General features: G+C 33.6%; 1 protein-coding gene across 8 annotated transcripts in view; it reads left to right on the forward strand.

Moving 5' to 3' along the window:
• LOC129243716 (matrix metalloproteinase-14) overlaps window positions 1-23,882 on the forward strand; it is an 89,302-nt gene extending 65,420 nt beyond the window's left edge. For 5 of the 8 annotated variants that reach the window (XM_054880958.1, XM_054880959.1, XM_054880957.1 and 2 more), the window contains exons 3-7: window positions 4,293-4,699; window positions 4,905-5,446; window positions 5,507-5,883; window positions 7,500-7,665; window positions 22,471-23,882. In XM_054880958.1, coding sequence (XP_054736933.1) covers window positions 4,293-4,699; window positions 4,905-5,446; window positions 5,507-5,883; window positions 7,500-7,665; window positions 22,471-22,622 — 1,644 coding nt within the window. In that variant the 3' untranslated portion in view covers window positions 22,623-23,882. The other 3 variants (XR_008582336.1, XM_054880960.1, XM_054880961.1) reach the window with 3 other exon arrangements.
• Window positions 23,883-24,910: the final 1,028 nt, after the last annotated feature.

Here is a 24,910-nt window from a genome sequence, read left to right on the forward strand (position 1 = left end):
AGTTCGGAACAATTGGCATCAAGCATTAATTAACTTCAGCATTTTAATCTCATTTGAAGCTTATTTGAAGAATATAATTAAGCAAAGTTAGGCACGCAATGGCAAGCCTCCGAATTTATTTCTGGCATGAAAAAGCTCCTCAGAAAAAAATGTCTGCCGCTCGTAGTCGGCTTAAAACAAATACCCAGAAAGGGTGTAAGCGCCACCCCTTCTTGACAGGTGATTGTTAATTTTGCAGCTAATCTGCCATATGTGAACGGGTAGATTAATTTTTGTGGATTTATTGCCAATCACAGCACATGTGAAGGTACTTTAAGACGGCACCCAAAAAAATTCACCAGTTTCTTATATGGAAAATACGAGGGGTGCCTTTTATTTGGCAGGATTTGGCAACCCTAGTGTTGCAATCTGGCAACTGACAGCTGTATCGCAAAGTTTGAAATTTTTTGGCTTTTACGTACTCAGAACATTTTGAAATACCAGCGTTATTTGTGTTGTTTACAGTAACATAAAAGATTCATCTCGCTCCAAAAATGGAATTAAATCGTGAACATTTTCGTGCGATTATTTTTTACAACTTTCGACGTGGATTAACTCAGCAACATTGCATGGATGAGCTTAATTCATTTTCTGGCGATGAAGCTCCATCAGGTACCAGTGTTTATCGATGGTATGGTGAATTCAATCGTGGTCGTAGTTCACTCCAAGACGAATTTCGTGAAGGTCGTCCAAAATCAGTTGTTGTTTCGAAAACCATTGATGCTGTGCGCGAACTGATATTGCAAGATAGTCATGTGACCTATCGTGAGATTGAGACAATCTTAGGCATTAGTGTGACCAGCATGCATTCAATATTGCATAAACATTTGACTGTCAAAAAAATTTGTTCGCGTTGGATCCCACACAATTTGTCAATCGCTCAAAAAAAGGCTCGTGTCGATTGGTGGAAGGAAATGCTCAAAAAATACGATCGCGGGGCTTCGAAACACGTCTATGATATCGTGACAGGTGATGAATCCTGGATTTACGCGTATGAGCCCGAAAGCAAATGGACATGTCGCAACCGTACCACTAGCACAACGCAGAACAGTAAATTCTGAGTGGTACACAACCATTTGTTTGCAAGTTGTCTTCCAAGAAATTAGGAAAACCAATCGCCAAAGACGGATCACTCTTCACCAGGACAATGCGAGCTCTCACACAGCGGCTCAAACAACTGCATTTTTGAGCACCCAAAACATCGAATTAATGGGTCATCCGCCGTATAGTCCTGACCTGGCACCGAATGACTTCTTTTTATTCCCGTACGTAAAAAACAAACTGAGAAGTCAACGTTTTTCGACACCTGAAGAAGCGGTTGCGGCATTCAGAATGCATGTTTTGGTGGTACCTCATTCAGAGTGGCAAAAGTGCTTCGACAATTGGTTCAAATGCATGCAAAAGTGTATAGATCTTAATGGAGAATATTTTTAAAAACAATAAAGTGATTTTCGATGATTAAAATTGGTTTTTGTTCTCTAATCCCGAAATATAAAAGGCACCCCTCGTAGAAGCAACACCTGGTACTGAATTCACTAGACGAAGACTAGTGCGCTTTCATATAGGGGCACTTGCGAAAGCAAACAGAGCGTACCTTTTTAGATACTCGTGCTTGTTCATAGTATATGTATGTACGTATGTACATGTATATATAGAATTAAAAAAGTAGAATTTAGTACAATGAAGAAGTTTCCTAATTTCCACTTTTTTATAACTTTCCACTGCAACTGATTTGTATTGTCGCTGTTGCTGTATTACTGTCCTAAAAAAGATATTTTTACTCAATAGCGGGCGCATGTGCTGTTTATATGTATAAATTTTTAAAATACTCACGTAGCCTGCAAACATATAAAGCAAAAAATTATATGGCAATGTTTTATCGAAGTCAGCTCATATAAAATGTTCAGTAGGAAGTCTGCGGGTAGCTGTAGAGTTTTAATAAAGAAAATAAATTATCGAATAAAGAATAATAAATAAATGCTATTCAACGCGACTGCGCATTGAGTTGCGAACCTGCCATTCGTACAAAGAATCGTGCATGCGTATGAATATGAATTTGCGTACATGCATACATACGTGCGTACATATATACATACATACATACATGCATGCGACAATTTGATATTAAATGAACGTCAACGATTATGCGACATTCATGCAGGCATATATACTCGCCCACACCCACACACACACACACATATACATATATATATATGTTAAAATGTATGTAAAGATCTATACATATGCATGCATACAAATTAAACGCACGTGAAAAGGTAAACGAACTACAAAACGCGTAATTCGAATTGATGATTTCAAACTTGAATACGGAAAATGGATTAGTTCCTTCATGCGTATATTTATACGAATTTTTCGTATTTAGCTACATACGATTTAACAAAATCATTAATACATATTTAATTGAAATAATAGGTGTTTGTCTTCTTGAAGTCGCACAAGCTGCTTTCGTGCCATAAATCATCTCTACCCATTTGCTGACATTCCCAAAGGATTTCTTTAATGACTTTTGTGACGAGGAGTCGCGCTTGACGGTCTCTCTCTCTTAATACATTGCACGTAGCGTCTTTACGTCATACATACCATTTCTCCATGACCTCATTTATTTTTTTTTTTGTTTTTGGTGAGTGTCCGTCGTCTACTGCGTTGAGTGGTGTGGCCACTAACACAATTCCTCCTCTCTCTACTTTCTGCATTACTTCGGGAGAAAATGTATCGGCTTATTCCCGTTTGATATCGTCGCCCCTCAGGCGTTCGTGAGTGTCGTTCGTCAGTCGAACAGTTACACAGGACATATCATCTAAAATATCACCTCACATTTTATTTATCAAATTGTCTATCAGCTTCAATTATTCCTTAATAATACATCTAGCAGTTTTTCCTACATTAAACTTTCAGCGTTGTTCAAGATGTCATTCAAGTTTTCCTCTTCAGGTGGATATATTTACATACTTTGTGGAAAGTTCTTCTACTAATTGAAACAAAATATTTGTTCACGATATATTTTCACCGGTTGTTTATTTATTGTCGCTAAGTCAAGAATATTAAGAGGTCCTCTTCGCGATCCTGACTTCACATTATATTTTCTGGTAATTTGATCTGTCATATCTTCTACGTCGCGTTTAGTCTTATTATGAAATATAAAAGCTCCCGGTATCTTTTTTCTGTGTTTTTCAATATTGACTGAATTATGTCTTTTTTTTTAGCCAGTTTCTGAAATTCTCTTTTATTTCCACAATTTTTTCTCAACTTAAGTAGTCCGTTTTTCTAATAATTGTGACGCCAGCCATTTGCTGGTAAAAAAGTTATCAGTCGTCACATTTCTTCCCTTAGGACAAAAACTCACTCAAAGTACTCACGTTGAGGACTGTCTCGTTTCGTCCTTTTCCATTTGCGAGAATCCATTTATAAGAAATTTACTTTGTAAAATAGACACCACCCAAAATTTTATTTCAAACTTGTCGGGTTTGTTCGGCGTGTACTGCGTGAATCGGCATCTCGCTTTGGTAGGGAATAATTGCTCATCAATCGTGATAATCTGGCTATTTTCAATGAATGAATTCCAAACATTTGATATCAACGCGAATTCATCTGTTTAGAATCGTAAACTGCGTTCATTTCTTTTATCGAAGCGGACAAATTGTAAAAGCCCGTAAACTCTTTCCTGTGCGCATTTCAAATATATACAACAATTACTAATACGAAAATAAAAATGAGTCACAAAATGCAAAATTCTGAAAATTTAGAAGAAACTGTAATTACATTTTCCGGGAATTTTGATTCACCGTCATCGTAGTGGCTGCTTGAAGTAGTTCCTGAGAAGTATTCGTATTTACGTATATCATAAAAATGGAAGCGGGAAGTCAAAATAATCTAGAATATTACTAAATACATGAAATTCGAAAAAATTATATTATCATAAAATATGAAATGCAATTTAAAGAGAAAATATTGGGGATAATTGGTACCATCGGCCTTTTGGACCGGTAGGTAGTTCTGGTGTGAAACTACAGCAGCTTTACAGTTAGTAGCAAATTATTGATCCTCCAAATCGTAAAACCACAAATCTGCTAGTGCTCACCCAAAATTGTACTGGTTGGTTGTTAGACCTGCTATTTAAGTTATTAAAATATCTTACATCTTTTTCACAACTTAAACCTTAAATAATTTTGTTTTATATATTTCAAGTAGATACAGATACATAATAATTTAATTTAATTATTAATTAATTTCAGATTTATCTGTCACAATTCGGCTACCTGCCTGCTTCAGCTCGTAATCCTGCCAACGGCGGTCTGCTCGATGCAAGCACCTGGACCAAAGCTGTGCAAGATTTTCAGAATTTCGCTGGCCTAAATATAACTGGAGACTTGGATGATGAGACTTTGGAACTAATGTCACTGCCACGATGTGGTGTACGGGATAAAGTGGGCTTTGGCACTGATAGTCGCTCAAAACGATATGCCTTACAAGGAAGCCGCTGGAGAGTAAAGGCCCTCACCTATAAAATTTCGAAATACCCGAAACGCCTTAAGCGCAATGATGTGGATGCCGAAATAGCCCGCGCCTTCAGTGTATGGAGCGATTTTACAGATCTGACGTTCACTCCCAAAGCTTCTGGGCCAGTTCATATCGAGATTAAGTAAGCAATTTTACTTATTTTACTAAGCATTTTAAAATTATAGAGACCACCTCAAAAAGGGATCAGAAATAAGACTTCAAAGCGCCAAAAAAATGGAGTACTGGAGGCTAAAGCTGAGGCAATTGTTCCATAGTTCAGATTTGGAGCCATTAGCATAACTTACTCCTTCACTTTACTCCGTTATTTATCTGTGCAATTTTTTTAGGTTTGTTGAGAGCGAACATGGAGATGGCGATGCATTTGACGGCGTTGGTGGTACATTAGCGCACGCGTTTTTCCCTGTTTTCGGTGGCGATGCACATTTTGATGACGCTGAATTATGGACGATTGGCTCACCACGTGGCACAAATCTTTTCCAAGTGGCTGCACATGAATTCGGTCACTCGCTGGGTTTGTCGCACTCAGATGTACGCTCCGCTCTGATGGCACCTTTTTATCGTGGATTTGATCCGGTTTTCAAGCTTGACTCCGATGACGTTCTGGCTATACAAGCTTTGTATGGCAAAAGAACTGTTGGAGTAGCCGATCGTGGCGGATTCCCCAGAACAACGCAAAGGCCAGCGTATGTTCCTCCAAAGGTGCCACGAGACGAAGTCATTTGCAAGGAGCCAAAAGTAGACGCCTTATTCAACTCAGCCGATGACCAGACATATGCCTTCAAGGGCAACAAGTACTACAGACTCACTGAAAACTCCATTGCAGATGGCTATCCCAAGCTCATTTCGGAAGGCTGGCCTGGTTTGCCGGGTAAGATTTTTAATATAAAAAGTCGAAACCTTGCAATAATTACCGTTACTTTGTCAACAGGTGATATTGATGCGGCATTCACATACAAAAATGGCAAAACATACTTTTTCAAGGGCACGAAATACTGGCGCTACAATGGACGACAAATGGACGGTGACTATCCAAAGGAAATCAGTGAAGGCTTCACTGGCATACCAGATCATTTGGATGCTGCTATGGTGTGGGGTGGTAATGGCAAGATTTACTTCTACAAAGGCAGCAAATTCTGGCGTTTCGACCCACTTAAGCGGCCGCCAGTCAAATCAAGCTATCCAAAGCCCATTTCAAACTGGGAAGGCCTGCCAAATAATATTGATGCTGCGCTACAATACACCAACGGCTATACCTACTTCTTCAAGGGTGACAAATACTACAGATTCAACGACAGAACATTTTCGGTAAATGTTGATAGTACATACATACATACATACATGTATACCATGACTCTAACATATCTACCAAGAATTCCATTCCTCTGAAGGACATAGATTTTTCTCAGTTTTTTAGTACGACGGTTGCTATTTATAGTTCTGACCAAGCCATGGAAAAAAATGTATTCGTGGTTGAAAACGGTGTTATGGTTTTTCGAAATATTCTTAGTGATGATCAATACTTATACCTTTGTATTCGTTTGAACCAATTTTCGAGGCGCCAGGCATGTTTGCAAGGCGTTTTTTAAATTGTCTGGGGTCCAACCCGAACACACCTTTTTTAAGACAAGATGCCAAATCTTATTGATGTTCGGCATACCAATGCCCGCGGATGCCTCATTCTCACGGTAGGTGGCATGACAATCGCGCTCAATCATTTCAGCCACAAAAACTGATTTTAGATGACTTTCCAGGAATTCGTCGGGAACAGCAAGAAAACCACGAGAAAATTCATTGTGCCAGTTTTGTACAGGGGTAAGGGAGAGTGCTTTGTTCATCGATGCATTCTTGTCTTGTTAATCCACATCGCAAATTGTGAAAAATATATCGCCGAGATAAATTTTTAACCCTCCGTTGGACACCCTTTTTTAAATCTTCGGTTGCGCAACTTCTGGTATTTTTCGTCCTGTTCAAGGATCCCTTTTAAAAGGTTGTATCCATAAATCAATAGAAAATTAAATTTTAGGAAGCTACCTGGAAGCTAAAGTCGTTAGCTGTGATAGAAATATGTTAAATCACGTCCAAAGTCGAAAAAGCCAGTCGGGTGACAAACGAAAGTTAAATCCACTGCAAACAACCCTAACAGATATGGTTCGCACTTCAAAATATTCTGTGCGCTTTTGTGGTAAAATATGTCAAACTTTCCAATGGAAACTTCAGATGGCGCCTGAGAACACCAGAAGTGCCCAATGCCAGATATATAAATAGCAACCCTCGTATTGTTATTAGATTAGATTTCGATTACATTATTAGTGGAATAATTCGCTCTATGCTTGAAATACATAAATATTCGGGTTCATCACTCTTCTTCAAGTACAAAAAATCGAAATTGTTTTTCCATCGGAATTACAAAATTTGTTATATTTTAAGACTTCCACCAAAGTATTGCGAAAAAATATTAAGATTTGAAAGTACTTCCAAATATTTGTTCGAATTTATTTTCCCTCAAACTAATATTAAGATTTACGTGAGCTGAACCACTTTGAGGGTACCTCCAAACGTTATATATAATTCTTCTCACATTATGCAGACTTTCTCAGCTTAAACTCTACTATCGCCTGAGGTGATTTTTTTTTGGAAAAATATTAAAAAAAAACTAGTTTTCTTTATGAAAAACTCGATTTTTGGAGGTCTTTTTTAATCGATTCCGGTGGAAAAAACTCAACTTTTTTCAGTGATGGACCCTAATAGATTCACATCTATGCATTTCGAAAATCGAATGCATTTTTTCTTCTATTATACGTTTTTCGGCGCAGTAGCAATTCATCATCATAAATTTTCAATTTGTTCAATAGCAAATTTTTTTTTATTAAAAATATCAGAAAATTACCCATATTTACGAAAATATTCCCTCTATTCATTAGATCGATGCAGCAAATCCGCCATTCCCACGACCATCGGCACACTGGTGGTTCGGCTGCAAAAATGTGCCCTCGTCAACAGGTAATATTCTTGAAAATACCGAAGAATCGTATTTAACCTCAGCATACAACAATGACGAAAATGACGAATCACTACAGTTCGAAGCAGGTGAGTGGAACCGACCTAGGAGCGCATTGTGAGAATGAATAAAATTTCGATTATTAAATTTATACCTACAACTTCTGCTCTAAAGTTGTTAACTTTTAAAAGATCTCTTATAGAAATTATTTTAGTTAAGGCATTTTTTAAATATCTCTGAAATGTTACGAAACGGATCAATATGGTATGTTACATCACTTCGAATTCAAATTGTCCATCAGTAATGGGTTTCTTAGTTCATTAGTTTCTTGTACCCTTATGTTGTTATTTGTTGTAATTTGATTTTAAATATAGACGAATTTGTAAGTGTCAAGGTGGTCGTTTGCGTTGTTGGATATTCTTTTCGAATGATCATTTCTTATTTACTGTAGAATCACCGAATTATTTGCATATTCATGAATCATGCGCCTTTCATTAAAATCGTCTAAATATTGCATCATAATCATGCGTTTTTCATTAAAATCGTCTAAATATTGCATCATAATTTCAAATGTCAAACTAACTTGTACTTTATGTACATATGTAAGTATGGATCATTTACTAACACTGCCTTCATAAAACTTACGTATCAATATTTTCTTACACATGTACATATATATTATGTGTATGTAATAAAATATTTTTAACCCTTTAATTCTCAGCTTTATATAGTTAAAGTAAAAAAAAAAATTTTTAATTTTTTTAAATATTTATTAAAAACAAATTTTTATTAATTTTTTTTTTTAAGTCGCCGAAATTCTGTACATTTATTATTAATAAATATGTATTATATTGTTTATGTTATTTGTTGCATCATAAATAGTGCAAAATTTAGCAACTTCATAATTCTCTGACAAAAAAATTCGGATTTGCCGCATTTAAAAAGGGAAATTACAAATCCATTTCATGGCAATAAGTAATATATTTAATACATGGACTTTCTCATGATTGAAACTTGGACTATTGATTGTTTTTAATGTCTCTACTGAAATACATTGGTATTAAAACAGAAAGTTCGGTTAACATCTGCGGTCTACGAAATGGGTCGATTTACGCTTGAAAAACATTGGGAAATATTCAAAATTTACTTGCAAACTAGTAAATCACCTTCCGAGACAGCAATAAAATTACTTTGATTCTTATTCAAAGCCATTTCAAGTTTCAAGCGTTAGATGGCCCACTCTGTACTTATGGGTATCTGTATATGAAGTAATAAGCTTACTAATGCCTTTTATACCATACATCGTGTATGTTCTGTATATACATGCATACATACCTATGTAGTGTAAATAATCTAAAATGCTCATTTATAAGCTCAGTAAGAAATGTAAGTAACAAGAATTTCCTGAAATCTAAACTAAATTAGCACTTTTATGAGCTCACACCTGTGTTCATAAGAATAGCAGCGCGACATATTGCAAAGTTTTGACTATTTATAATTTTTTTTTATAAAAAATAGTTCATACTACAACAAAAGTTATATAAGTAAAAGTTTCACGCTTAGTACAAAATTAAAAAAATATATAAAAAAAATTCTTTAAAATTAAATTTTTTTTGTTTCAAAATTAAATTTTTTTTATTTCATTTAAAATATTTTATTTCATCAAAATTTGAATTTTTATAGTCAGACGCTCTATAAAAATTCTACGTATGCAATTTTGTAGCCCATTCAATTTTGGTGTAATATTGTGCCAGTTTAAAGTAACTCAAAATCTGCATTGATTTTTGTTAATTCTTTTTGTTGACATTATTATGAATTTTTTTTTATTAACGAATGTTCAAAATTTTTTTTATGGAGAAAATACAAAAGGCCGCGAGCGAAAACAAATTATCAAACGTCAAAGCGATTTTTGCACCACTTTAAACTTGCACTTTATTATTTCAAAATTCACTAGATGAAAATTTTCCAAGAATTCTGGTTAAAAAGTTTCAAACTTTTTTATGCTTTTTTTTTAATTTTGTACAAATTTTTTTGGTTTTTTTATACACATATTTAAGAATTTTTGTTATTTCAAAATGCAATTGGCTGTAACACTGTGTAACTGAAAATTTTCCAAAAATTCTTATAAAAAAGTTTCGAACTTTTTGGTGAATTTGTATACTTAATTATTAAAAGTTCTGATTAAAAATTCTCGAACTTTTTGATGATTTTATTTTTAATTTAGTACAAAGCTTTTGTGACTTTTTTGAAATTTTTTGTTTTTTAATTTTTTAGAATTTTTGTCATTTCATAATTCAATTGGCTGTAAAACTACATATATGAAAATTTTTCAAAAATTCTGATTAAAAATTTTCGAACTTTTTGATGATTTTATTATTAATTTAGTACAAAACTTTGAAACTGTTTTCGAAATTGTTTTTACAAATTTAATAGAATTTAATTCAAAATTTTTCAAAATTCTATAAGTTTTAAAGCTGCATAGCTGAAATTTTTCCAAAAATTCTGATAAAAAGTGCGGAACTTTTCTATGAATTTTTTTTTTTAATTTTGTACAAAGCTTTCGAAACTTCTTTTTAATTTTATACAAAGCTTTTGTAACCTTTTTTGATTTTTTTTTTAAATGTTTTAGTTTTTGAAACTTTTTTCGATTTTTGTTTTACAAATTGTATTATTTCAAAATTCAATTGACTGTACTCCAAATTTTCAAAAAATTCTGATTAAAAAGTTTCAAACCTTTTGAGGATTTTTTTTAATTTTGAAACCTTTTTTGATATTTTTTTACAAATGTTTTAGCTTTTGAAATTTTTTTTACAAATTTTTTAATTTTTTTTCTCAGCTGTCTTGTGCATTTTCTCCATATACGTAAAACAAATGGAATTTAATTTGCTTTTAATTGAATTGTTTAGCACTCATCTGTTTATCATAGTCTGTAAGTAATTTTGCAGCTTAGATTATTAAAAAAAAATGCGTAACACCGTCAACAAAAAATTTTTCAAAAATCAACGCGCACTTAAGAAACGTCAGACTGACAAAACATTGACTAACGCCAAAATTCAATGGGCTACAAAGCTGCAAAGAATTTTTTTTAATTCTGACTAAAAAGTATGAAAATTTGTTAATTTATTTTTATTTTTGTGCATAGCTTGAAACTTAAAGTTAGGTTATTTTTGTTGTGGTAAAAACTATGTTTTTATAGCAAATAAAAAAAAATTAAAAAATAAATAAATAGTCAAAACTTAAAAAAATACCGCAGTGCTATTATTGTGCCCACTGGTATACATATCACAGATGTCCTTATTGTGCATAAAACCACTTGGTCTACCATCATTCAACTTAACATCTACCTTCTTTGTATATACATATACATAAATACATACACATAAACAAAGGGTTCGACATACCGTGTTTAAAATTATTAATACTATTGAAATAAATTAAAAATAAATAACTTAAAAAAAATATTAAAATATTAATACTCCTGAGATTTTTATTCCAACATTTTTCAACACAACACTTGTTGATAACTTAAATAAAAACCAATAGAATACAAACCTCACAATATTCTGCTGAAACGGTAACCTGGTCGGTTTCACTAATCTACAATTAGGGAAATATGACAATGAAAAATACGACAAACATATAATATATTTACAATATTTACAATATTCCAGTATATATTATACTTACATTTATTATGCATAACAATCGCACCGGGATTTGTAGCACTTGCTTTAGACACTTGCCTTTACTTACATATTATAACTGTATATTTTACCCACTGGTGCACATTTGTATTTTATATTTATATGTAAAGCTCTTGGTAATTACACGGCATTATATCTTTCTATATTTGAGCTTAGCGCTAGTTTTTAATGGTTTAACGGCATAGACAAATTCACTTGTAGATCGAAATGTATCAAAATTTCGCATGGCTTCTTATAAAATGGCAATCATTCTTAGAATATTAACAATTTAGATAATTATTTGTATATAAATATATGCATGTAAGCTTAGGTTTGTGCTTTCTGTAGTTCAAATCTTTATCTCTATTATTTTATTTATTTATTGAAGCACTTTTAATGCTTTGTAAATTAGTAGGTAGTTTGAGTATTTTATAAAATTCCTACTTAGTTTTTCATCACTCTCCATTTCATGAAATGAAGGGACCCTGAAACCAAGTATATAACACTGGAAACCATTACCAAAGGTGCACGTTTTTAACAGTTTTAAACACTTGAACCTCCTAATCGCCATAAATTGTAAAATATACTAAGTTGAAAATATGTAGGTACTTAAAAAAATCCACTAAATCCCCTCACTGATTAATAAAAGAAAGCAAAGTTTTTAGATATGTTGTTTCAGTTGTCGAGTTAGTTTCTCACAGAGGTACACGTAGTGCCAGTTCATTTCATACGCAGAACACCTTAACGAGATTTACAAGAAGTAAAATATATGTTCAATCACCTCTGACATATCGTTCCCTTTCTGTGTTAACCTCGTAACTTCATTTTTTTCGAAATTGAGATTTTTAGTGAAAAACACTCCTTAGCGCTCCTGCTACGTAAAACAAAACATACAAAGTTCATAATGATTATAGAATTTTTTTCAGAGCGTGTCGATTTTTCTCATCTACATGTTCGAATTCAAAAACCTCGTATCTACTACAAGTATCGTATCAAATAAGTTGTAACTTTTCATAGAAGTTAAGTAACTCTAAATATTTTTATCGATTTACTGAAAATTATGATTTTGTAGATACAAGGTTAATACAGAAAGGGGACGATATGCGCTTGTCAGACTTTTTCCATTTATTTTTTTAACAATTTATGTATTATATTCGCAAGCAAGTAAATAAAAATTATATTTTTTAATAAAACACCGGACGCGCACACAAAACCAACTTAATTCGAGTTTAAGCTACAGCTTATTATTATAATTTTTTTTTTTGTTTTTTCTGATAATGATAGGTTACATAAAAATTTTCATTTTACAATACTTCTAATACTTGTCGTCTTACACGCCCCAAATAATTTTCTCTTTCGTGTATGTTTCTTGTGTGATCTCGTCTGGCGTATTGATGCCTTTTTCGTCTCAATCAAAGCATTCAAAGTTCTCCTGGGCATGAAATAAAAAACATGAAAATGTGTTCGCATGTACTTTAAAAATGCCAATATTATATATATTCCCAGGTGGCGCTCGTACAAGGTGGTGCAAAATTAATCATCCTATTTCCAAACTTTTTTACCAAATAAAAACAAAATGATTTTGGGTGACATAAACCTTCATTTTGCCCCTTAGGCACTCCATTGCGTGTCTGATTGAATACAGCACTGTCATGATTGACGTACGCGGTCATTTGCAAAAATTAGAAATATTCCGATGGGGTGATTAATTTTGCGCTGCCTTGCATAAACGAAACTTCCCCTGCATTTAATATGGCGCAGTAGCACGCAAAATGAACAACAGTTGGAAAGCCACTGTGGCTCAGCTCATTTAAGCATGCTCACCTTCCAGTTGTCAGCGATGCAGTTCGGCATTCACAATAGTGTTAAAATACAAATTTACCTCCTTAGTTTTCATAAAATATGACTAAACAGAGGTACCAAGCCTGTTAAGATTAGGATTGTCAAATAACGCTAATATCCAGCTAGAAAACGATGCCTTTTTGTTTTGATTTTAATTCCGTATGAAGAGATATTAACAAGAAACAAAAATATATGTATAAGATTGAGGAAAAATGAGTACCTACAGAAATTTTTCAAAACCAAAACCTAGAATTCTTGATTGTTTTCCCCTTTTGACTAACAAACATTTAGAATTCGGTCGATCAAGTTAAAGTTCCATTTAAAAAGTAATGCTCGATCTCACCAATCAGATAAAGATATATAATTTCAATACAAAACCATGCTGATAAACGAAACAGTCTGATAAATTTAAAATTGAGTGGTGAATCTGGGCATTAGACTTGAAAAAAAAATTGGTAGGGTCTTGTAATTCCTCCCCCATGCATTAGTCCAGTTTTAAACGATTTCATTTTTCGTATTCTTTATGCGAGGCCTACCATGCTCGGATTAAGTTCGGTTGAAACATTCTTTTGCAGTATAAACGACTATTTTCCTTAAACTCAATTGATGGGTTGTATTTGTAAGATTGAAAGATTGCGTTTATTTGTTCACTTTCAACTTTCCTGTTAGGATTTTTCCAAAAGATCGGAAATGGACGGACTTGTTTTTCCGAAACTCCGATAGAGAACTTGCAAATAGGAATCGTTAGCGCAATACATTTAAGCCTGCTTTGTTAATGATCGCTCAATAACTTTTCAAAAATGTCAGTAGTCTTTTTTTATAGTCTTAAAGAGCTTCGTACTGCTCCTAACCAAATAGTAATTTTTAGAAAATGACCGAATTTCGAATTTTAAGGTTAAATCGAACCGAAACTCAAGGGCTTAAATATATCATTTATAACCGAGATGCCAAGTTTTTTCTTATTGAAATGTCTGTTACATAGCAGATACGCGCGGTTATTGACCGGTTTCCCTCATTTTCAATACCAAACTACCGAAGTTTCGTTGAAATAACGACAATTTTGGCCGAGCTATTGTGCGCACAGGCAGAAGAAGTGATTTTCATTCACCTAAGATATTAGCTCTTATTTTTCGGCAATGTTGCCATCAAAAGTTTCCCTAATCCGCTTAAATTATGAGAATTAAGTCTAGTTGCCAATCCGCATTAGTTGCACTTAATTCATGAAATAATTCCGAATTAAATCGTTAATCGCGATTAACGCCGCCCTCTGTCTAGGCTACATATATCTATCTCAATTCCTTTATGCTTTTTCATACAACCGTTACGGGAACAAAATTATAATACCATTGGGCATAAGGGCGCGGGCATAAAAACAATAGTTTATCGGTATTCCGAAAAGTCAGAAAACAATTAATTGTTTGACAAAAATCTTTTCAAATTCGCTAGCAATGGAGGTGCGCTAGTCCACATATTATTAATACATTTTAGTTCAATATCTCGAATCTTTTTGTACAAAAAACTGCGTACTGCATTACTGAGTACTTCATTTCCTTATCTAAATATGCAAAATAATTGATTAAAGGAGAACTTTTGCGAAATATATACAAACATTTTTTATGACTTATTATAAAATAAAGAGTCACCAAACACAGTCCATTATAAGTCTTAAAAATGCAACAAAATAACTACAAAAACACGAAAATATTACCAACCTGATTGAAATTCTTTATACGTATACTATTTTAATCTGTTTGCTAAGTTTATTCGTTGTTTGTCACTAATCGATATTTAACTATGTAAACTAATACTCTCTCTCTGCACTCTGTATGAATGTACTCGTACTTTAATTAGCTTACTCTGAAAACGGTCCTTACTCACTGAATGATGTTCCCCTGCATGCTGTCGACTTCGAAGTAGTTTGAATATCTCCACTATAAAATATAAATTTTGTGTGGACCAATTATTGCTGCACATATGTATGAACACAAACATACTTACACACATGCATACATACATATGTATATGCATGAACCCCTCATACGCACGAAATAAGTGAATAACGTGGGTTGGACATGAAATGCACAATGCTGTATAAATTGAATTAATTGTATTTTCTAAAATACATTTTGTTGAATCTAATCTATTTTGCAGGCATTAAAAAACGTGGATGAGTTCATACATATATACATACATACATACAAGAATAAATAACCCAGAACACATTTAGAGTTTGGCAAAGAAATTAAAACTCGCAAGTAGCCCAGTAAGCTGCGAGTATACGAATGAAATCCATTGTCAGCTGCATATAACTACTTACATACACACAGACATATTTATTATATTTTGTAAATGAATTCGTATGTACTTGAAAGCACTTATCATATACTTATGTATGCTGTAGTTGCTGACAATTAACTTAGAAGCCGCTTGCGTTGTTATATTTTTGATTGTGTATGTAGTTGTGAAAGGATCAGTCGCACATTGTTAAACATTTATCGCCTATTTTTACTTGTGTATGTTTGTAGTGCAATTGCGCATATGTACGTATGGGCGTAAGTAGTCAGTAGTTTAGTGAATTGCCGCCGTGTATGTGTATGGCTTGCAGCAGTTTCCAGTTTCCTGTTTCCTGCACACCTCCACACCATATGTTGATATGTATGCATATTTGCTGTAGAATCGTAGCTTTTAGTTTGGCTCTTTTAATTTGCGTAATTAGCAATCAAAGCAAGAACATTTACATACATACATATATTTATAATTTTTATATTTCTTTTTGTTTCTTGTTACGATGTACTTATATTTTCCATGAAACAAAATTCCAACCGTTCCGAATATGTAAATGCGATAATTTTTATAATTTCGATTGAAAGGCGAGAAACCTGAAAGAAGAGATATCCCCGGTTGGATGTGGAGCATAGCGAATTCGTTTTTCTAATCAAATTTACTAATTATATTAAGCGCGATCTTTCAATACATAGACTTGTACTAAATTTTAAATTTAAAGTAATAACGTAAAAAATAATAAGGTGTAATATTGAGAAAATTGTGCGTATGTAGAGAGGTAGCAGATGATTTGTATGTGCCGTGCAGCGAAAATAAAGAAAAACTTACCTATTATTATTGGAAGTGACCACATAATGCAGCCCGTGAAATAGCCAGTATCACCATTATCATCCAGCTTTATCATTCATCAAAACATATTGCTTATTGTCTTCGTTCAAACGCAATGCCCAGCTCATGGAGGTCGTGCGTCCTGCAGCAGTGGTAACACTTGAAATCACACTAGCCGAGTGACGAGCAAAAACGCCAGTTCTGAAAGAGAAAACTAGCGCTAGCGCTTGCTACTGTGGTCGCACCGTCTCCATGCCGTTACCAGGTTGTCGTGTGCCACATACTACCCGTTTGCCAAGCTCGCTCTAAACATCACAACACAATCCGAACGAATGATAGAAAATGTACGTGAGAAATTGTTTTGTTTTTGTCCGTAGGACTTAAGTATATATGTACAAGCATGTATATACCTATATATGTATTCACTGGTGTAAACTTGCATTATTTATTTTCATTTTTTATCTGTCATCGCATTTTCCATTAAGAAATTTCTTAGTTAGTGATTAGAAACAATCATAGGGAATAAGATCATTTTTAACTTCACTAAATGTAAATTTCTGTGTGTAAATTATGCTCGTGCTCTGATTTAAGTGGATTGCAAAATAACTTCAATCAAAAAAATATGAGTTTCGAGTTTGCTGCATTTTTACTCGTTACTCGTTACTCGTTTTTCTTCGAATTATTTTGGCTTGAACATATCTTTGAGCTCCAATCAGTAAATTGTAAACATTTTTGCCAGCTGATAGCCCATCGGGAATATCGACGCAGTTAATTCTGCAGTGTGACAGATGGCTGTTACGCGGATTAGTGAATAGCCGATTTGTTAATTTTATAGTTTTGCCAGTAAAAGATGGACCACAGGCAACAAATACGGATATAAGCTGACCTGATACTAACAAATAATTATTTATTAAAAATTCTTAAATTGCTATTTCTCAAACTGCTCCGAAATATCAAAACATGGAGATAGACTTGGATTAATGGAGATAGACTTGGATTTAGAGACATATGTACATAATATATTTAATTTACAAATCCACGCGAAAATTTTTTTCAGCTATTCTTTCCTAAAAAAATATACATACTTACCAATGTATGTATGTGCACTAAATTTGCATTTATTTGTTTTTATTTAATATTGTACGATATATGTATGACTTACTTTAATAATACCTGGGGATAGTTTGTCGACAATTAACATACGATTCATTGCCACCGTAAAGCAATTAACGACGAAATTTTCATTTCTCGGCATACATCTTTACTAATCCTCATCAACATTACAAAGCAATTATACAAAATGCGAGGCAATGCATCATAGCGTCATTATAAATTTTACAACCTAACATATTCGAAATATTTATTTATCGCTTTAACAATTTTTAACGAATAATTGTTGGTCGTGGCGTTGTCAAGGCGCTGGAACCTTCGCAGTGGAAGAGCGGCGAATCTCTCGACTTTCTTATACTCGTATAGCCACTATTTCATACTGTTTTTCTATTCTAGTTGCTTAATTGGAAAAAATCAAATTAGAATGTTTAGGTATACATTTCCATGCATTTTTATTTCGTATTTCAAGCTCACACTCTCTAATAATCTTCAGCTCATTTATTCCACGATATCGAAAAACAGAGCAGAGCTCTCCTCTTTCTTCGCACATTTTGATGCACACCTATTTGATACTCATTTTTCGAAAACTTTCGAGCATGAGCTCCAGTATCTCGAACTTTTCTGAGTAATTCAAGCAAAACTTTTGACTATTTTGATTTTTTTGTCAGCACTTTTTTTAAGTTTTACAAATTATTTATTAACAGTGCCAACGTCGTTTGAAAACTAAAGAAATGCTGATAAATAAAATTGACAATTTTTGTTTAGCTGCAAGACTATACTTCACAGGATTCACAGGATTTCTGTAGTCAATCTTCATTTACTTTCAATGCAAAAAAAATGCAAAATGTTTAGCTGCTAAAAATCTTCAGAAGCTAGAAAATTTCAAGCAAATATTTGAGTAGGTGAGCCATGAACGAGTTTCGCGCGAGTATCAAGCTACTCGCACTGCTTGATGCCCGGGTATTAAGGGCTCTAAAACCAAGGAACACTCGTAACCCAATTTGTTAATTGAAACCGTAAAAATGTACGAAAGTCATAAAATTATTATTGATTTACAGAAATTTTTCTACATGGGAGAAGTTAGTAGATGAATTAGCAAAACAAAAACAACTTTTTATTTATAATATTTCATAAAAAATTATTGTGTTTTCAAATAATAGTAAAATTAACAAAATTTGCTGAAGATTTATTAAAAAAATAATAATTCTCGCCACCAAAACAAACCAAATTCTTAACAGAAAAAATAAATTAATTTATGTCAAAATTAATTTGATATACAAAATTAATCATCCCATTGGAAGATTTATAATATTTGCAAATGGCGTCGTAAGTCAATTTAGCACTTGTGAACCCAGACAACTGCAGCCAAGGCGCATTCATTAAAGGTGGTGGCACTGGACCAACAACAATGTTCTGTACGTTTGATTGTCAGAGCAAAGTATTGAGAAACTAGAAAACAAATATTGAACTCGCCTTGTTTCATTCTAAGCTGACAGCAACATAGACAGGGCGAAAGAAAAACATCAAATCAGCTGATTTACCAACACCACCTTTAATAGATTCGCCTTGGCTGCAGCATCCGAGTATAAACCGACAAGCAGTGGAGCGCGTAAAGGTTTAAATAAAGATTTCCATCACTCAAAATTATGTCTTTTGTTCAGTAAAAAAGTTATTTAAAAACTAAATTAGATGATTAACTTTGTATGTCTATTTTATAAATGCAGATAAGGGAAGGTTCAAATTAATATCTTGAATATTTGCACCTTTCACGTTTTTTATACATTTTTTTTATCATATTTGTACGTATTAGAGAGCAACTCGCGTGGACTGTATCTAAATTCCGCAACACAAAAAAAAAGGTAACAGTGCGATTCACTGTATTATCGCATAGCAATAACATCGTACAGCTAATTTAATACAATCTGGAGAATTTTTTTGCAATTCGCTCGAGTTTTTTATGTCTCTTCCAAATTAACTTTATCTTGCTCGTAATGTTTAAACCTTAAAAAAGTCCTTCAGTATTTTCGATTAGATTGATCCGTTCGATCGATTACGAAAAACCGAAATTTTATTTTTTAACTATCTTGTTGCTACGCGATAATATTAAAACTTGTAGTTGATGTTCTCGAAAGGGATGTACTGAAGAGTTAATGATTGAATTCAATCCAAGGAAGGTGGGGGCACTAGACCAACGACAACGCTTTGTAAATTAGAATCAACAGTAGTCGAATGCAACATTGCGCCTTCCGAATTCGCTAAGACGTCATCTCTTCAAATAAACAAACAAAAAGAAGAGGAAGAGTAAGCGAAAACAACTGAAATGGCCAAACAATTATACACACACATACACTTTCTTACTACGACGTCATCAGCAAAAAATCGCAACAAAACGTGCTTCACAATTTAACACGGGGCCATTCACTTTCATCAGTTTGTTTAATTTAAAAATCACATCATGACCAAGCCAATCACTGAATATTTACAAGCAAATAACTTCCTTTACTTTTGTTTATTTATTTGAAGAGATGACGTCATCGGTTGTTAAAATTGCGAAAAATTAAGTAGCGGCTTTCGGAAGGCCTCAACTTCTGCATTTTGTACACCGGGCATTACAATTTCATAAGAAAAGAAACTAGAGTAGTAGTAAAATAGAACAGTTCTTTCGACCTTTTCATGTTGACGTCCTAATGTTCAAGGCGAAAGAAGTAAAACAAATCAGGTACTCTACTTGTATCACCTTGTATAGATTCGACTTGATGTCAGTCTGGGAAATTTTTTTGGTTTATTTTTACTTTTTGTTATTGCTTATTCAGAGATGAAATTTGCTTTAGCATTTACGTTCGTAATTATCTGTATTTCTCTAAAACATTCCAGTCAGTTGCGAAGTTGTTTAGTTTTTTTTTTTTGTTCAAAATTATATATATTATATAAATATTATTTATCGGATCTGTAAATGTCTAAAAATAGCTATGTAAACAAGTAATCGCATTTTAAATTTTTTAGCAAAACTCCTCAAGAACGCAAAGAAAACTTAGTTGTTAACTTGTTTTCATACCTAACAGGCCATGAAGCACCCTTGACACCATAAAAAAGATACAAAAATACAAAAATTATTTTTTAGATAATTGTCTGATAAACAATCCCCAATATTTTTGTCGGATGTGAAATGAAAAAAAGTTAAATGCATATCCCTATTATGTTACGTGTTGCACTTGTTAGCTGAAAGCGACTGGGCGCTCATAGCGCAGACTCCAAAACGATCTTCAGTTATTAAACTAACTTTTCTCGGACACTTTTGTGTTAATTGCTGAAGTGCCTAATTGTGCATATACCACATTGAAAAAAAAAATTCCCGAAATGTATTCACTTCAAAATGCAAGTTTATTCCTCAAAAGTGTTATTATCGCTTTCAAAGTACTCCCTATTAACTCCACATATGCCAGCGCTTGATATAGCGCTCGAAACATTCGTGGAACTCTATTTTCGGTATATCCATCAGACCCACTTTCGATTTTTCCATTAATGGTTTTTGACTCCATCAAACAGAAAAAAATCGCAGGGAACCACATCACGTGAATTCGATGGCTGTTGGATATTGGGTTTCGTTCTTAGCCTAAAGACTTCTAATGAAATGCTGTTAATAGATATCGCCATGAATTTTTACACAGCATAAAAGAAGAGCAAGTGATAATTTCTATATACAGTCAGCGTCAAAAGAAAGTATGCACCGCATATTGATGAGCTTTTACTATTTATTTATAATATTTATTTTGTAATTTCAGTTATTTCTTTATAAAAATATAGTTCATACTACAACAAGATCCAAAGTTTCAAACTTTGTATAAAATTAAAAAAAAAATGCGTCAAATTTTCAACAAAATTTTGAACTTTTTTCTTAGAATTTTTAGAAAAATTTGGGGTATGCAGTTTTATAGATCATTAAATTTTCATCATTATAATGAAGTGCAGGTTTCAGGTCGAGTTGATTTTTGGCAATTTTTTCTGCTGGCGGTGCTGGGTGTTTTCTTCCATATAAAAAAATGTGGAGTTAGCATTTAATGAAGAAAATGCAAAGGACAGCGACCGCAAAAATTCTCAAAATCATCACGTCAAAATCAGCATGCTCTCCTCTACACTTGCCATATCAGTTCCCCTCCAGAAACGCCAAAACGCTTAACTTTTTTGAGGCCCAATACACTTTCATATTTTTTTCTAATATTTCACTGTAATTATTATTTGAATCACCAACTATACATTCTCGATATATACACAAATGGCAAAGTAAACACACAGATGTAAACAAAGCAAATAATATTGGCGTTATTCATATCTACGGCGAAAAAATCAGCTGGGCGCATGTAATAAATCCGCCTTGGAAAGGGACGTACACAACTGGAGAGATGTTATCATGGACAGAATAAAGTGGAGAAAAATTGTTAATGAAGCTATGGTCCAAATTCTGAGTAAAAAGTTTGAAAAAGTCAGAAATTCTGAGTAAAAAGTTTGAAAATTTGCCGAATTCTTACAAATTTGGTACAAAGTATGAAACTTTGCTTTAATGTTTGTTATTTGTTATAGTATAAACTTTGTTTTTGTAAAAGAATAATTGAAATTAAGAAGTGAATAAATTAATAGTCAAAACTTGTCATATTTAGTGTGTATTTTCTTTTGACGTTGACCGTACTTATCTAAAAAAAATTGTTTAACAAATTATGACTCTATTGAAGTCAATGAGCAACCAAATATTTGGAATTTGAGCTTACACGTGCCATTTAGGAAAAGATATTACCCAAAATCCATGCAAATCAGAAGTTTCTATGTTCATTAAATAAATAATACAAATTTGTTTATACTATCTTACGCTTTTTAAGCTTTTTAATGGAAATTTGTAATAATTTTTACACTTGCACGTATTTTTCACATTTTTCAATTGGTCACGAATATTCTGAAAAAAGATGCATATGTACATATATGTGCATAACTACATGTACACGAATATATAATTTTTATAGTCGTAAGATTCTATGTGTGAAGATATCTCCGCAGTAGTTTATATGCAATACGTTCTAGCACTCTAATAAATGTATTTCTAATATCTAATTGTGAATTGAAACTAACGTTTTTTTCTTAACTACGTTTCATGAATAGGAAATGATGACCATCAAGCACATGACGAGTCTCCAGAAGCCGATGCCTCGAGACAAAGCAATTCTGGCAACAAATTCCACGGAACGCATAGCTGGAGTTTGCTACTGACGACGGCATTAATGGTGCTCATGTACAAGTTTAAAAGCAGCTAAAACATCTATGAAAACAATTGCGATACATTTCCATGCATACGAGTACACACGCACACATATATGTATGTATGTAAATAGGTATTTAAGCTGAGTTCAATGTTGCAAACATTCAAATGTGGTTAGATGTGCACTAACAACAAATGGCATTAGACTGCATACCAAATAAACACTGATAATGTACGAAAGAAATAAAGGGTATGGGTGTACGAGCACCTATACCAATGCAACTTGAATGAATTTTGCCTATTACTCCTTAAGCGCTCCGAACACTTGTACATGTAAATTAGCTTTAATGGAATGCATAGAAAACTGTATTCACACATACATATACATAGTTTATACTTAAGTCCATTTCTTAGTTTAAGTTAGGCAAGTGCGAACGAATTGTGACAGCTTAGTTTTTTAATTGTAAACTATGCATTATGTAATTGCCAGCGCAATCAATTATGGTAAATGAGCGTCGAATAAGTGTTGTAATGCTTTGAGGCACGAATTAGAATTTCTCCCGCATTGTATTTTGGCATAGAAATACAGTGCTTTGCATTCAAACTAGACCCGCACGGCAGTTGATTTTATGGCTAAGAAGAAACTAGATTTTTTACAATGATATTTTTATTGAAGCAATTAAATGAATTATAAAATAAGAGCGCAGCACAGTTTTGATGCTAAATTTAAATGTTTGTGAATGCGTTTCTAAATACAAATTTGTCAAATTATATTAAGGCCTTCAGTAATTACAAATAGAGATCATTAAAAGTGCAATTTATAAATGAATGAAATGAAATTTCAACATTCCGCCAGAAGATACATTCTAAAAAAAATTGATTGTAACAATTAAATGAAATTGGCACCCCCTTCAATTGGCTTGTTCACGTATATGCTTACATGAGAGTGTAGTGGAAATGCAGCCGTGTACAGCAAATAAAGTGTTATTTTTTTTTTTAGAAGCATTAGAAGATATACGGGTTTCTGCCTTAAAGCCATTGTAAAATAAATTGTAAATTATTTTTTTATACGTAAGAAATATTTTTAAGATCTGATTTGTAATAAAATTTACCTGTATTCATATATTTTAGCAATAGTTATATATTGTATTATATAAATATACATACATATGTATACTACATCGTGTATAGACGTATTCGAATTACGGAATTAATATTTAACTCCGCATATTGTAGTCATTTGAGAATTGTACATATGATCGTATGTACATATATATGTAAATAAGCTTAAATGCATCCGTCTTCACATACATCAAAACAATGCTGTTTCATTTTTGCACTGGGGCTCCAATTAAAAAATATATTCATTGAAGATGTTTGTTTGTTTGGGGAAAAAGCAATCCATTGTTTTCTCGGTAGATGGCTGTAGTGATTGATATCTCGTAAAGTATCGATCAAAGAATACAAAGTTTACGCTCATTGTCAAAGTGGCACTTCACAATACAAAATGCTTTTGCTTTTTTTGTTTGTTCCATTCAGTTGTGAGCTGCAGGGTGTCAACAAAGAGAAAATTCCTTACATTTTACATTTTTTTCTTTGATAAAGGCGAAAGTGCAAACCAGGCCGCTGAAATGGTGAATGCTATTTATGGTGCCGAGACTTTGTTGCCGTTTTCACTGGGGAAGGATTTTTGGGTCGCGCGTCCCAAACCCAGCGCGCAACCAGAAATCTGGGGTGCTTCGCTTTTTCACATAAGCTTGCTCTCAAACTGGTGTTCGGGAGCTACCCAGAGAAACTTGGGCGTCCTGGCCACTCTCAAGTGCATGGCAACCAGGGACTTTCTCCACTTGCGTTGACTTCTGCACACGGAACCACCCTCCATCCTATGGCGTAGAACTTGAACTGTTGTCATAGTTGAAAACGTCCGATGAGGCGTCCTTTAGAGTGTTTCAGAGAAAGATTATGCAGAAGATTTTTGGGCTTTTGCACGTTAGCAACAACGAGTATCGCAGGCGATGGAACGATGAGCTGTATGAGCTTTACGACGACATAGACATATGGCAGCGAATAAAGATCCAGCGGCTACGTTGACTGGGTCACCTCAAATGCCTCGGTTCTGAAAGTATTCGATGCGGTACCAGCTGCTGATAGCAGAGGAAGAGGAAGGCCTCCTCTGCGTTGGAAAGCTCAGGTGAAAAAGGGCTTGGCTTCACTTGATGTGCCCAACTGGCGCCGATTAGCCCGAGAAAGAAACTACTGGCGCGCGCCAATCAAACAGGGGAAGAAGTTTATTGTACCGATGCTGTTATAGCTAATTTTTCAGCAATTTCGATTCCATTCAGG

The sequence above is a fragment of the Anastrepha obliqua genome, chromosome 4, assembly GCF_027943255.1.
Source record: "Anastrepha obliqua isolate idAnaObli1 chromosome 4, idAnaObli1_1.0, whole genome shotgun sequence".
Taxonomy (NCBI): Eukaryota; Metazoa; Arthropoda; class Insecta; order Diptera; family Tephritidae; genus Anastrepha; species Anastrepha obliqua.